At 53.5% G+C, this 13839-nt stretch overlaps 1 protein-coding gene across 6 annotated transcripts in view; it reads right to left on the bottom strand.

Annotated features, from left to right (window-relative positions):
* The window catches only part of Znf827 (zinc finger protein 827), a 166117-nt gene that overhangs the window by 19743 nt on the left and 132535 nt on the right, over window positions 1-13839 (bottom strand). The window contains exons 12-15 of one of the 6 annotated variants that reach the window (XM_048333769.1): window positions 12422-12613; window positions 11908-12085; window positions 10069-10101; window positions 8470-8602 (exon numbers count right to left, since the gene is read on the bottom strand). In XM_048333769.1, the coding sequence (XP_048189726.1) occupies window positions 10086-10101; window positions 11908-12085; window positions 12422-12613 (386 nt within the window). In that variant the 3' untranslated portion in view covers window positions 8470-8602; window positions 10069-10085. Of the gene's footprint in view, window positions 1-8469; window positions 8603-10068; window positions 10102-11894; window positions 12086-12421; window positions 12614-13839 lie in introns of those variants that run through there. The other 5 variants (XM_048333770.1, XM_048333773.1, XM_048333772.1 and 2 more) reach the window with 5 other exon arrangements.

Genomic DNA, 13839 nt, shown 5'->3' with positions numbered 1-13839 from the left:
TCTTTCATCAGCTTGTTTTTTTTTTTTTTAATTTCCAGCAACACAAGGGAAGTGTGAAGAAAAACAACACTGGCTTTTAATATGCGTCTTGGAATAATGAGGAGATGGTCTGACTTCTGGAGACTCACACCCTTAGCACGATTATATTTGTTTATATCTATATTTGGGGTGGGAGCTCTTAGGCCTCCCCTCCTTTTGTGTGCCAGTTTTGGGGCTTGAATTCAGGGCCTGAGCACCCGTCCCCGATTTAGTTTATTTTTGCTCAAGGCTGGCGTTGTGCCACTTGAACCACAGCTTCACGGCTCGGTGGTTAATTGGAGAGGAGAGGCTCACAGACTTTCCTGTCTGGGCCCACTTTGAACTGCAATCCCCGATCTCAGCATCCTGTGTAGCTGGGATTGAGGACATTTGCACAGCCTAGGTTCCCCTGTGACCACCTGCGATTGATCCTATGCTTACGGTCGTCTTCCGTCAGGGACTGGACTGTTAGCTATATGTGGAAGCCATGGAAAGACACAGAATGTATATCCTGAATATCTGAATTCTCAATGAGTCGTGTCTCCTAGTTTAGCCTAAGTTTTTGGAAGGGATTTTATGTATAGAGAAACTCGGGCAAGCGCCATTTTAACTGGGGCGCAATGTCAGTTGAACCTCAACTCACTGTTGGATCTCTGTGCATGGCACGTGGGGGCCGTTTGCTTGGGTTTGACGTTGGCCCAGAGGTCTCCCCGTGGGCCCTGGGCCGTGGTGGCTCTTCTGTGTCAAAGAGGCTCCCAGGCAGGAGGGAGACCCTGGCCCTGCCAGCTGGCTTCTCCAAAGGAGGTCTGGAAGACCCCGTCTTGTTCGACAGCCCCCAGGGCTGAGGGTATAGCTCAGTCGTGGAGGTTCTATTCTAAGTACTGCAAAGCCAGGAAAGAAATGCCCCCCTTTCCCTGGCAACTCCTAACGAGAGAGGATTCAAAGGCGCTCCTGCTCTGTGGAGGAGGGAGCTGCTACCTGCTTCTCCTGCTCTGCTGCCGCTTCATTCCCTAGCATCAGAACCCTGGACTGCGCGTCGCTGACTGGGCCGTCCTCAGCCATGGGAGGAGGGGAGGAGCTTTGAAGAGCCGCCATAGATCCAATTCCGCTGGACTCACCTTACTGCGGCCTTTGCCGACGGGTGCAGCGGTCAGTGCCTCGCCTTGGTGTTCCCAAGGGGCTCTTGTATCCCGCCCGGGGCTGCTTTGCCATCTCTGAAACGCGGCGCCCACTCAGCCATCCCCAGACAGGCAAACCTAGACACGTAAGGGCGGCCACTGAGCTCCTCCGGCTTCTGGAGTGCTTGGCTTGTCACGTCTGAAGTCCATGTACACAAGGGCCTCTGGGAGCCCCCAGGCCCGGCATGGCTAGGTCACAGTGCAGCCTGGGAATTGGTCTTCATTTCCTATCTCTTTCTTGCTAGTTTCCTACTTTTCTTTGAGGAATTGCTTTCCAAAATCAACGGTTGCACTCAGAGCTCTGAGAAGCCTTTTTGTGGGAATCTAGAGAACAGACGGATGAGACATAGATCTGGAGGGAAGAACGAGGTAGGCCGAAAACCAAGACAGACAGATGGACAGTAGAGAAATCCGCTGTCTACGAACGCTGGTCAGGTGCACTGCGTGGAGAAAACTCGAACGTTCTGCTTTGAAATGATAGACACGAGACGGAAACGTCTCTTGCTTCTCTACAGGAACACTGTAAGGGCCTCTGCCTCAAGATCCCAGTTCAAATAAAAGCAGAGCCCGGAAGCCCGGCGGTGGCCTCTGTGTGGGAATCCTGACGACCTGGAGGCTGTGGGTTCTGGCCCCGTCGCAGCGGCGTGTGTAGACCTCTCTGCTTGTGTGCGCATGCCCGTTCCTTCCAGTGTCAACACAGGGGCTCCCCACCCAGCGGGAAGCCCCCCTTCCTCAAGCCCTCAGCTCCTGGGGTAGGAGGCTTCACAACCCGAGCAGCCGAGGGCGGAGACTCAGCGCCTTCTTTCACGATGCTGTCCCCATGACAGCTGGGTGGTGGCAAGGGGAGGGACAGGGTGGGAGGAAGGGCAGGACCTCGCCCTCCCTACCTGGCTGGCTCCCGACGCGTCTCGCGAGATTGCGCGCCCACGGGCTGAAAAGAAGCTGAAGCTACTCAAGATGACCCGGGCTTTTTAAGTCATGGCGACTTAGCTCTCATCAAGAGAGAAAAAAGCTTTTTAGACCCCCCCCCCATACTCTGAAGTGGGCAGAAAACCTTCTCCCCTTCCCTGCATCTGTTGCGGCTTAAAAACATCATGGTGCCATGTTTATGGTAACTTTTCCAGATTCCATCTTAAATGACTTCTGACTCACAAATTCACTTTTTCCTCATGTACACAGAGACACAGGATCGTGCGCTGGTGTATGTTATGGGCTTGGTGGGAAGGGGCCTTAGAGACCACCCAGTTCAATCCTTTAATGAGATGCGTAATGGCGCGTGCTAATCACGCCCTCAGCTCCAGGCCCATGGTCATGTCCTGGTTGGAAACCACACCTTCCCACCAACCAGCGTGGAAAATCCACCTGCAGGGATTGGCATCAGCAGAGTTAATTTTGAAGTGGGAATTGAAGTGGATTATCTGCTCCAAGTCTATTAGAAAACAAGAACTAATTAAGTACTTCCCCTAACGCTCTTCTAAAAGGAATTGCAGGGGTGGGGGCCGGCAGTTGGTTTTCCTTCAGCTCCCACCAACACGAGCAAGATTTGTACTCTCTTATGTTGCAGATCCAACTCTGAAGAAAGGACTGTGAACTGGAGATCCACTACCTCATAAAGATCAACAACTCCAGACCACCCAGACCTCGGACAACACAAGGATGGCGTTCCTTGGTCGCTGGGTGTCGGTGGACTCCACTCCATTCAGGGTATTGACTGCTTTGTTAATCACAATTATTCTCAAACCTCATTTGGTGTGATTCTCTTCTATTGTGAGGGCATGCAATGATTAAGAATATTGGCAGGAGTAGCCTGAGTTTTTGTGACTGTCAGCTCCTTTGGACACAGTCTGTTCTTCCAAGGATCTTTAGATTTTGCTCCCGGGTTCTAAGCTGCATTGAGGAAGAGCCTGGTTTTGTATTCTGAAGCTCCTCAGTGACCATCTCCTCCCCTCCCTTTCCATGGGCTAAAAAAGCATGGGGGGTTGCGTTCCTGTTTGGTTGACTGATCGCGCGTCTTCTCGCTTCCGAGGGCTCAGATAATCTTCCAGTGCTCCACGGATGCTGACGGAGTTCTGACTTGGGAGCTTAGTTGCTCATCAAGCCTCGTTCCCAGAGCCACAGCTCAGTTAAGTTGTCAGGTGTTAGTGGTCAGTGACCACAAGACCAATCATTTCATCAGTTACACATTTGAGTCTTAGCATAAAGTCAGAAAAAGGATCCATGACCTTGGATTCGAATTCCTTCTGGAGCCAGGCGCTGGGCTGGAGGCTGGCGAATCCCATCAGCAAAGGTGCCCCTGCTCTCTTTCCTCATGAACGGCTGTCCGCAGACCATTCCTCACTCAGTCAGTGGAAGCCCATCGCGGAACTGATTCCACACAGGTGCTTGTTTGCTGTACATCGCTGGCTCTCCTCAGTAATAGACAGCAGGTAAGTTAGCTATGAAGACCAAGAAAAAAAAACTACACATTGAGAAGCCACCTGTGCGTACTGTAGTCCTGGCAAAAGCAAAGAAATCTGGTTTATTTTCATATTTTCAATGAGAACCAATCATTGTAAAACAAAATCAGTACTTCAGACATGTTTTTAATCACCTATAATAGTTATTGAATAAAAAATGAAAGAGAAATAGTATTTGGTAAGTGACTGGTCACTTGTAAAGTGGTTTCTACATTCTCTCTCTTTCCTTTCTTTGTTTTTGTTTGCTAGTCCTGGGGCTTGGACTCAGGGCCTGAGCACTGTCCCTGACTTCTTTTTGCTCAAGGCTAGCACTCTACCTCTTGAGCCACAGCGCCACTTCTAGCTTTTTCTATATATGTGGTGCTGAGGAATCGAACCTAGGGCTTCGTGTATGCAAGGCAAGTATTCTACCACTAGGCCACACTCCCAGGCCCCTCTCTTTTTTAAAGTAAACTTAGTCACTTTAAATGTTGGACAGAAGCATCTCACAATTTCTTGAAATAACCGAAGGACATGATATTTATAAGCACGAGAGTTGTAAGTCTGGCCAAATATTCTCATCTGCTGCTTCATATATTTTTATCAATCATAGATCCTTGAGATGATAGAACTTAAAATGGATTAAAAATATAATTTATCAATGTGGTTTTCATCTCTTTCCTACTTTTCACTTTATTTCTCTGGTGCCTTCCCTCGAATAGCAAACTCTTCCTCTTTGCATGGGGACAGGCTATTCTTTCACTTGCAAATGAATCATTTCTGTCTCATTAAAAATGTCCAAGCTGCCAAACTTTTATTAAAGAAATAGAATTATTCATCTGTTTCCCACCCCCACCCCCCGCCTTTGGCTATGGGTCCACAGCACAGTATTGAGCTGGAGAGGAAACAGCTGCTGAGCACTTGGAAATGCCATTAAATCATCTCGGAGGAGCAGCTGCCGGAGTCCTGAATGGTGGATAAGTGCTTACCTTTAACCGACACAAATAATTTACACAGTAACTGCATTATATAACATACACTGATGTTCAGAACCCGGAGTGGATATTTCCAAAGCCTAACTCTAAAGCCCACTGAAAGGTTAAAAGAAAAACCCCAAAAACAAAATAAAAAAGTGACCAAGGAAGACAGACAAAACTCTGAGACTTAAACAGTCAAGGATGGCAACCAAGAAAGGAAAAGAAACAAAGAGTATAGCCAACCTTTTTTTTTTTTAATTAGAGTATATTATACTTTCAAACTGGATACACTAGAAATTGGCAATGCAACATAAGATGCAAAGGAATATACCAGTTACTGTCAAAATGACCCTGTACAGCCTTGTAATGCAAAAAGCTTTATACAATACAAATTTTCAGTAATGTACACAACCTTGACAGTACGATCATCTGAACATAATACGAGGAGTTAAAAAAAAATAGAGAAGAAAGAAAGTGCCGAGAGCCCTAACTGCATTACTATATGGAAAAATAAGCTAGCTTCCATGGGAAAAGGCATAGTGAAAACAATCCGAGTTAGTTTGGTAGGTGAATTTCTCCAAGACGTTAGTGTTTTACGGAAAGGATAGCTACCGCACACATCCTTCCCTGAGTAGCAAACGGCAAACCAAATACAGAGGGTCCAGAGATCGCTAGGTGGAATCTGAAAAACGCTGTTGACATTTGTTTCTTTATTAATAATAATATAAAAAAGTCAAACAAACTCCAAACACACCTTTTTCTCACTCAGAAAACTTTTGTTTTTATAATTTACCAGAAAGATTGATGACTCCAAAGTGCTATAAAAGTTGCCCAATTATATTAAGCATTACTAAGTCATTCAAATGCAAGTTCAGTGGTGAGCAGAGCGATGCAGGGCATTTGAGCAGTCGCCGTGGTTTCCCTCTTCTCTCCCGCCCGGTCTCCTCCTGGGGCCCTCATTGCACAAGTGGCATGCTATCAAACCCAGAGTCGTCAGGTTTTTAACCCGTGGGTGCTGAAACGCGAGTTGCCTTTTGTGCCAACCTCTGTGGGATTGGCATGGTCCCCTTTTCCTGTCATCACTGAACTTGTTGTTTTGAACACACATTATTAGCCAAGTGGCACATTCTCCATTATATGGGGATAGACATGACTTAAAAGAAAAAAGAGAGGGGGGGGGGAAAGACCAACCCACCCATAAAGCCCAGGATTCTTGGCGTATGCTGTCTGCAACTGTCGGTAGTGTCTTCTACTGAGGCATTGACGTGGCGAGTTGATTGACATGGTGAGTTGAACCGTGTTTCACACGAGGCCAAGAGCACAGGTCTCTTGCTGGAGACTCCCCCGGAGGGCTTGGGAGCGGCCTGCCCTGGCTGCTTGGTCTCCGGGCCCCCGTGAGCAGCTCTGGAGTGGACACTGGCTGGCCAGGGCACGAAGCGGACTTGCCACCCATGGCTGGATGGTTGCTGATGGGAAGAGTAGCACAGCTGCTACTCTGTGTGTGTGAGTGCGGGGGGGGGGGGGGAGGGTGGACACACGTATGGTCAGATGTACAGTCTTCCGGCTTTCTGTAGCTCTGTACTAATTTCCAGCGGACTTTCAGTGAAGCAAGCTGACTAGAGGAAGAAAATGAAGGGCGCTTTATTTTCCTCTGGTGGAATACGGGAAAAGAAAAATCCCAACTCAAAGGTAAAGCATGACGGGAAAACAACACAATTAAAAAAAACCAAACAACAGAAACAAACCCACATTCCTCCTGCACACCAGCTTTTCAACAGATAAATAATATATAAACGCTTATATTCCAAGTTTCTCATTATTATACAAAGCACATTTCTTCCTGCTCTTCGGCCTGTTTCATTCTGGAAATTCTGTTGTCTTAAGAATGGCAAGCAACGAATATATTCTGCCAAGGTATTTTCCTGCTTTGCTTTTTTGAAGTCGTTCCTTACTTTTTTTTAAGACGGGCCAAGGGCTCTACAGCTGACCTGCACCTGCTTCCTTCCTGCTGCCATAAAGTGCTGGACAGAAATTTGCCATTTTAATGACCACAACATGTTTTAAATAAGTATAAAGGTAGCCCCCCCGCCCCCCCCCCCCCAGCAGGCTACATCTACCAGGCGTTAACAAGATGGAATACGGAGTGACGAAGGCGTGAGGGGGTCCGTCCCGACGCTTCTCGGGGGCATAAAACCGAGCCGAAGGACTAGAACAGCACCTTGTAGAGTTGGGTCCTTAGATGTCAAAAGAGGTCGTGGCTAAAAAAACATCTCACACATACAACCGTCTACTCATCCTGTCGTGGGGGGGGGGGGGGAAGAAAAAAAAAGGTGGGGTAGGGTGGGGTGGTGGGGTACATTTTTCTTCTTCTGGTGAGAAACAAAAACTAGTGCAAGACCAAAAGCACTGTGCAAAACTGCCATTTTTTTTCCTTTTCTCTCTTTTTTTTTTTTAGTCTGAGCCATTCACACCCAGAATTGATCCAAATCCCCCCCCTCTCCCTCTTCTTCTTCTTGATAATCTCCGTGGCTGGATTCCACGCGCGCCGCCTTCCCTTCCCGCACCCGCAGGGCCGGCCACGTGGGCTCAATGCACCATAGACGTGTGTGTACATGCACAGGACACACACACACACACGCGTGCACTGTGGGGTCGGCCCCCCCACCCCACCCCACCCTCCAGGCAGCTCCGCGCGCGTGCCCATCGCTCTTCCACTCACGCGTGAACACACCGGGCTCTTACCTACCACTCTGTGGCCAGAAAAGCAAGAGGGCGGGGGTGGGGAACCCGCGTCCCCCTCCCGTCCCCCCCCCCCCCCGCCCCCGGCTCTCCCCGCGCCGGGCAGTGGGCGGGCGGGCGGCTGCGGGTAAGGACACTCTCTTGGGGGGTTCGGGTGGGGGGCGGGGCGGGACATGCCTCTGGAGGGAGCAGCTTCGGTGGGGGGGGGGAAGAGGGAGGGAGCCCGCGCGCGCGCACTGTCTGCGTCTGGGTTTTTGGTTCGGGGGCGCGCGCGTGCGCGCACGCGTACGCACGCACGCGCATGCGCACACGCCGGCGCGGCCCTCACACGGTCTCCGCCCGCTCCCTGAGCCCCAGGTAGGCGAGGAAGGAGTGTTTGGGGGACGGGAGGCTGGGGGGCGCCGTCTGGGGCCGCGGAGGGTGGAATGTGAGATCCAAGTGGCTCTTGGGGTACAGCATGGTCAGCGGGATGAGGTGCGCGAAGTCCGAGTTCCGGTACTTGTCCAGGCGCACGGGGGAGCCGTCGAAGGCCAGGGCCTGGAGCGCCAGGCTGGGCGGCGAGGACGAGGTGGAGGACGACGAGGACGAGGACGGGGAGGAGGTGGCGCCGCCGTGCGCGTGCGCGTGCGCCGCGCTCAGCGCCACGCTCTGCAGCGCCTGCGAGGCGGACATGACGGACAGCGGGGACAGGAGGCCTTGCGCGCCGCCGCCGCCGCCCACCACCAGCAGCGGGGCCGCGCCGGGGCGGCGCGCATGCGCGAGCGCGTGCGCATGCGCGGTGCGTCCGCCGCCGCCGCCGCCGCCGCCGCCGTCGTCGTCCTGGGGGCCGTCGGCCGGGGCGCCGCCGCCGCCCTGGTGCTTCTTGACGTGGCGGCTGAAGACGAAGGGGTGGGTGGTCTTGAAGAGGCACTGGGCGCAGCTGAAGGTCTGGCGCGGCGCGTGCTTGAGCTTCTTGTGCAGGTTGAGATTGTCCTTGCGCTTGCAGCTGTAGGCGCACTGGTCGCAGTGGAAGGGGCGCTCGCCCGTGTGCACGCGCACGTGCTCGATGAGCTTGTTGGCCGTCTTGGACAGGTAGCCGCACTGCTCGCACTTGTAGTGGTTGCCCAGGCGGTGCTCGCGCGTGTGCGTCTCCAGCTCCAGCTGGTTGCCCTTCACCGCCTGGCAGATGCGGCACTTGTACTCCATCTTGTAGTGGGTCTTGAGGTGGCACTCCATGGCGGCGGGGCGGTTGGTGGAATAAATGCAGAACGGGCACCTGCGGGGGGAGGGGGGGAGGAAAAGCAAGGCGAGGGGCGCTCAGCCGGGCAGGCCTGGGGTGGGGGGGGCGGCCAGGCGTCTCCCCCTCTTCTGCACCCCTTCCCTTCCCCCCTCCCCACCTCACTCCCACCCCCCGGGGAGCCCCACCGTCCCCTCCTCGCCCCAGGCCTGGCCTGCTCAGCCTGGCCCGGCCCTGCCCTGCCCTGCCGCGATCGGGCCGTGCAGAGCGGGCCCTGCCTGGCCGGTGCCAACGGGGAGCTCCTCCCAGGACCCCTCCTGCCCTGGGTGTTGGGGGGGGGGGGTCGGGTCCTGGCTGCGAGGGCCACGGCCAGGGCCAGTGCTGGTGAGGGGGAGCAGGCTGGACGCCCCTCCAGCCCCGCCCCACCCCTCCAGGCCCACCCCACTCCCCACGGGTGGGGGGCCCACCCGGCAGAGGTCTGAACCTCGGGGCCTCCCCTCTCCACCGGAGCAACACAAAAGAATCGACTTTTCATGCACCACACCAAGCACACGCAGAAAGACTAGGAGATTTTTAAAGAACAGCTTTGGGGTGGGGGTGGGGGTGGGGGGAGCGCTTTCTCCAGCAGTCTCGGGGGTCAGAGTCGTGCTTATTAAAGTGGGGGGGGGGGGTTAGGATGAGAAGGCCTGTGTGTGTGCGTGCCGTGTGTGCAGAGGTGTGTACACGGGTGTGTGTACTCAGATCTCACCCTCTGGCTCCCCATCCGGAAAGGAGGGCGAGGACCAGGTCAGCGCAAAGGAGGAGGGAGACCCCTCGAGGCAGCCCCCCTCTCTACTCATGGGGGAATGAGGAGGAAGCCACCCGGGGAAGGACATTTTCAGGACACGACTAGTAATGGGACCCGTGCTTCTCTACGGGGCTTCGGGAGGGGCGGGCCTGCGGACAGCACCCAGGACACGCTGACTCCCGAGCAGAGTGGTCTGCATCAGGAATTTGGGGGGGGGGTGATTTGGGAAGGGCAGGTTAGCGTTCCAGGGACTGATGGGGCTCTGGGTGGCTCCCCTAAGGACAAAGCCTGGGCTACTCCGTGGCTCAGATTTCTCTAAGTCCTTTGCAGCTCAGGCATGCAGCTCCCAGGCCGGGCGGCCGTCTAGAGGGGGGCCACGAGAAGTGGGGAGCTCGTGTTTACAAAGGCGGCTGGCCCTGTCTTTTGGAAGGTGCCAGGCTGGCCTCGGTGGCTTGCAGGATAGCTGCTGAGTGTTTGCTCTTTCCCTGTGGCTGCCTCAGCCCTGCCCGGCTCCTGACGGGGAGGGGGCTGTCCTCGGAGGGGTGGAGAGGTGATCAGCAGAGCCCAACACAACCAGGTGCACCGTGCACTGCCTCCTCAGCGCCAAGCTCGCCGTTAGCCCTGGAACCTCAGCTCACAGAAGAGTGCACACGAGAGAAATATAAAGCCCATTCCCAGGTCAGTGCACACACAACCCCTACGCCAAGCTGGGCCTTACCTAGAGGAGTCTGAAACTCACCACTGTCCTGAGCTACGGCAAAAGAAAAATAATAGTATAATCTTATTTGATCTGCATTATGAACAGGATATAGAGTTTACAAGCAGTTCCATCACAGAAAAGCAATCGAGACATCGGCGGTCTGTTTCACGTTAAGGACATTTCTGTGACCCACGGCTCACTCTTGGCTCTCGCTGCTCAAGCCAAGCGCCAAGTGTTTCCCGTGCTCCCGTAAGTATATCCTAAAGACATTCTCTCAGGCAAATTAATTCTCTCACATGGCAAAGGAAAGGAGACAAAACCAAGACTCACTGTATAAGCCAGAAGGCATTATCACTTTTTTCCCCCAAGTATTCTTCTACTTGGTCATATCCTAGGATGTAAACTATCACACGGGGACGGTTAGCGCTGCACGGAAATGATCTTATTCTAGCAAAGCATCGGCTGATGGTACAGTCTCCCCAGTGGCTCATGGTCCCCAAGGGGGCAAAGGCGACTGACTGGCAAAGCCACCAATGGTATGGCCCGGAAAGTAATGGGCGTGGCCGGGCTACCGGGAAGGCAATGACACTAGTCCATCCAGAAAAAAAAAACCAGGGTTCTACTTAAAAAAAAAAAAAAGTAATAAGAGGACACAGATATTTACAAATGGACAATGGGAACAAAGCAAATCCAATTCTCATTTTAAGTCCTTGCTGGGTACTTACTCTCTACTGATTGATTGGGGTACAGCCCCCCTCCCCCTCCCTCCCTCCATGCCCCTTTCCCCCTTCCCCTTCCCAAGGGAACTGAAATGGAATCCACAGTAGGTGCTGGTCCTGTTCTTCTAAGGCTGCCCAACTGACCAACCTTGCGCTGACCTCAGGGGGCTTCTGGGTCTCTCTGCGGGGGGCGGGGAACCCTACTTCTGGAAGGTTATACATTTCAATAATGAAAATGTCAAAAAAAAAGAAAACCCCAACGAAGTCTTTTCATCTTGTATTAAGTAAAAAGTAATTTTTCATTCTTTTTTCTCTGTCACATTTCAGCTAAAAGTTAATAGTTATGCCTTGATAATTGTGTCTTTCTATGTCCAACTGCGTGTCCTTTCTCTTTCCTGCACCCTAAGTGCCTCATGAACAGGGGGTCTTAACTTGAGAAGATTCCATCGGAGTCGTGCTGGGACGTACACTTCCCGAGGGGGGAAATTACATTTTGTGTTCCTCACGTGCCCTTTAGCACCTCTTAGCAGTCTGGACACATGGTATGGCTGACAATAACGGGCCGGTCTCACTTGGGACCGGAGGGCTGCTTGCAAATATGGGTCAAGGCTGGCAGGCTGGGTCTCGCTAGCTCTTTCAGGAGAGGCACCCGTGACGTCTGCGTGTACACCGTGGCCTCCTGCCCGGTCAGCCTGGCAGGTTCCAGTCTGGGGAGTGCGGTGGCGTGGTTGTAAGGCTCACCTGACAGTTCACTATATGTCAGGTCATTGGGGAAAAAGACCAACACCACCAGCACACACGTGTGAAGCTGCAGCCAGCGTGTGACGGCGGATGCCTAACCCGAGTCCGCCCGCATCGAGTCTGAACAAAGGAGGGGGGATGCGCGCTCATCGAGGCCTCCTCCTTGCCTGAACCCTCGGGGGCTGGTCACATGGCTTCTCCCGCTCTTATCCGTTGACCACCCCTGCCAGACAGGCTCGCCTCAATCCAGCTACCGGTAGCGGGGACGTTCCTGACTAACTTCCCTCCGACCAGCCTCCTCCTCCTCCAGGATCCCCACACGCTTCAAGGGAGGGGGGGGCAGGGGCAGGGGGTTTAATAACAACGCAGTAAAAGGTTCTGTACTTGCTTTCCTTACTTGAGCCCACCAGTGGGGACAGTGTGGCATTTCTTATGTTCCAGCAGCTGCTCAGGGGTCTTCATGAACTTGTGGCACACGTCACACTCAAACATCCGGGTGATGAGGTGGATCTGCAGGTGGCGCTCAAACATGTTCTTCGTCTTGCAGACAAAGTTGCAAAAAACGCATTCGAACCCTGAAAGGACCGAAGCGGGGTGTAGAGGTGCGTGGGGGCAGGGGGGTAAGGAAGGTGGGCCCGACTTCCGGTCCCTGGCCTCTCCGGACACCGATTCTCGCGTCTCCGCACTAAAAGGAGTTTTAACACATAGAGGCTCACCCACCCATCTTCCCACCCTGTATTTTGGATGGAAATCAAGCCGAAAGAAAATGGGAGTTTCTGGTGGTGGGCATTACACTACGACCTGATCCTAATACTTGCTTTCCAACATTGCTCCTCTCCAGGGCTCTCTCTCAAGGCAGGGCCACCCGGGAGTGGGCAGGACTGAGCAGGCCAGGTCCGGCGCCTCCTTACCTTTCTCTGGCTTTTCCTCACTACTCAGTGGCGGCTGGCTCCCAGGTACCACAGAGATGACCAGCAAGTTGCTCCCACCCTTGTTTTTCTGGGAGCCGTCGGAGTCGTCCTTGCTGTTGGCCGAATCACTTAGTGTTGAGAGGGAGGATGAGGACGGGCTGTTTGATTCACTGGGGGTCTTCCTGTCTTCCCCTGGAACATGACAAGCACCACACCTGTTAGCTGCTATCACCGTGACAGCAGTGGAGGGTGAGTGTCAGGTTCTAGTGAACCTGCATAGAGGGAGGGCATGAGCGGTAGGTACTTGGGGCCAACCAAGATCAGCCATTTGTCCATTTGACAAGGGTCTGCTGAGGTCTTAAAATATTTAAAATGCAGTGATAACAGTAGGTCGCATGTACAGAACACGCCTAGGAACCATGTTATACATCAAATTCTCTGTCTCATTTCATTGGCTTCGAGCGCATGCCTAGGATGAGCGTGACCCAGAAGGCAATCCCCGGAACCAGAAAAAACCACCCTACGAGCACAGAGTCTCCTCAGGAGGTGCTCTCAAGGTTACAGATCGAGAGGATGGAGGCTCAGGGGGGAAACCACGCCTCGCTCACAGGGCTCTCCAGCGCGCAGAAGAGGCTAGAGTGGCGCTGACCCACGCTCATCAGCACCCTGGCGCAAGACAACAGGCCAGGAACGTCGAGGGTCAGGGGACTTCAGCCTCTCCGCAAGCTGGAGTACTAGAGACTGGACCTAACTTGGCGATTAGAACAACTAACACAGATAGTTAAAAATAAAGCAAACAAGAGTGTGTCCCACATTGTCCACGCTGGTGAAGAGTGGCCTCTAAGAGACTGGCTAGGAGAGGCAAGCCCGTGGCTACCTACGGAGCTCCCTGTCCTGAGGCACTTCCATTCCAGGCTGCAGGGAAGACTCGGGCAGGGGACTCCCTGACTAGAGGAGAAAGAGCTGAGAACCTGGACCGGGGGGGGGGTGGGGGAAGGCGATGTACATAGACATTGAAGTCAGAGCAGAGAAAGAAGGCTTGAAAACAGAGGGGCCGCCTTGAGTCCCCAGAAGAGCAAGCATGAGAGCAGTGTGAGCCTAAGATCACAACACATCAAACACAGTGAGGGCAGGGCCGTTACTCACGTAGGGTTGGACACGGGTCGTTTCTACCAGCCAGGGCAGAAGAAACATATCTCACAAGGCATTAGATAGAAAACTTTCAGCAACGGCTAATAACTAGCCCTAGATAGAGCAATACCCCATTGTGGGGCATGCCTGGAGGCAATTAGTTGGCCCCGCCTGTCTTCCGGCCCTGGGGTCACGTGTGGCTATTACGCCAGAACGGGAAAGGCGGTTCTAGCTGGCCCCGCCTCCCAGCCTTGGGACCATGTGTGGCCAAGATGGCGCCTGGTGAT

The sequence above is a fragment of the Perognathus longimembris genome, chromosome 24 (assembly GCF_023159225.1).
Source record: "Perognathus longimembris pacificus isolate PPM17 chromosome 24, ASM2315922v1, whole genome shotgun sequence".
NCBI classification, from domain to species: domain Eukaryota; kingdom Metazoa; phylum Chordata; class Mammalia; order Rodentia; family Heteromyidae; genus Perognathus; species Perognathus longimembris.
The sequence above is the reverse complement of the archived record's forward strand: the minus strand, read 5'-3'. Positions and strand labels throughout refer to the sequence as shown.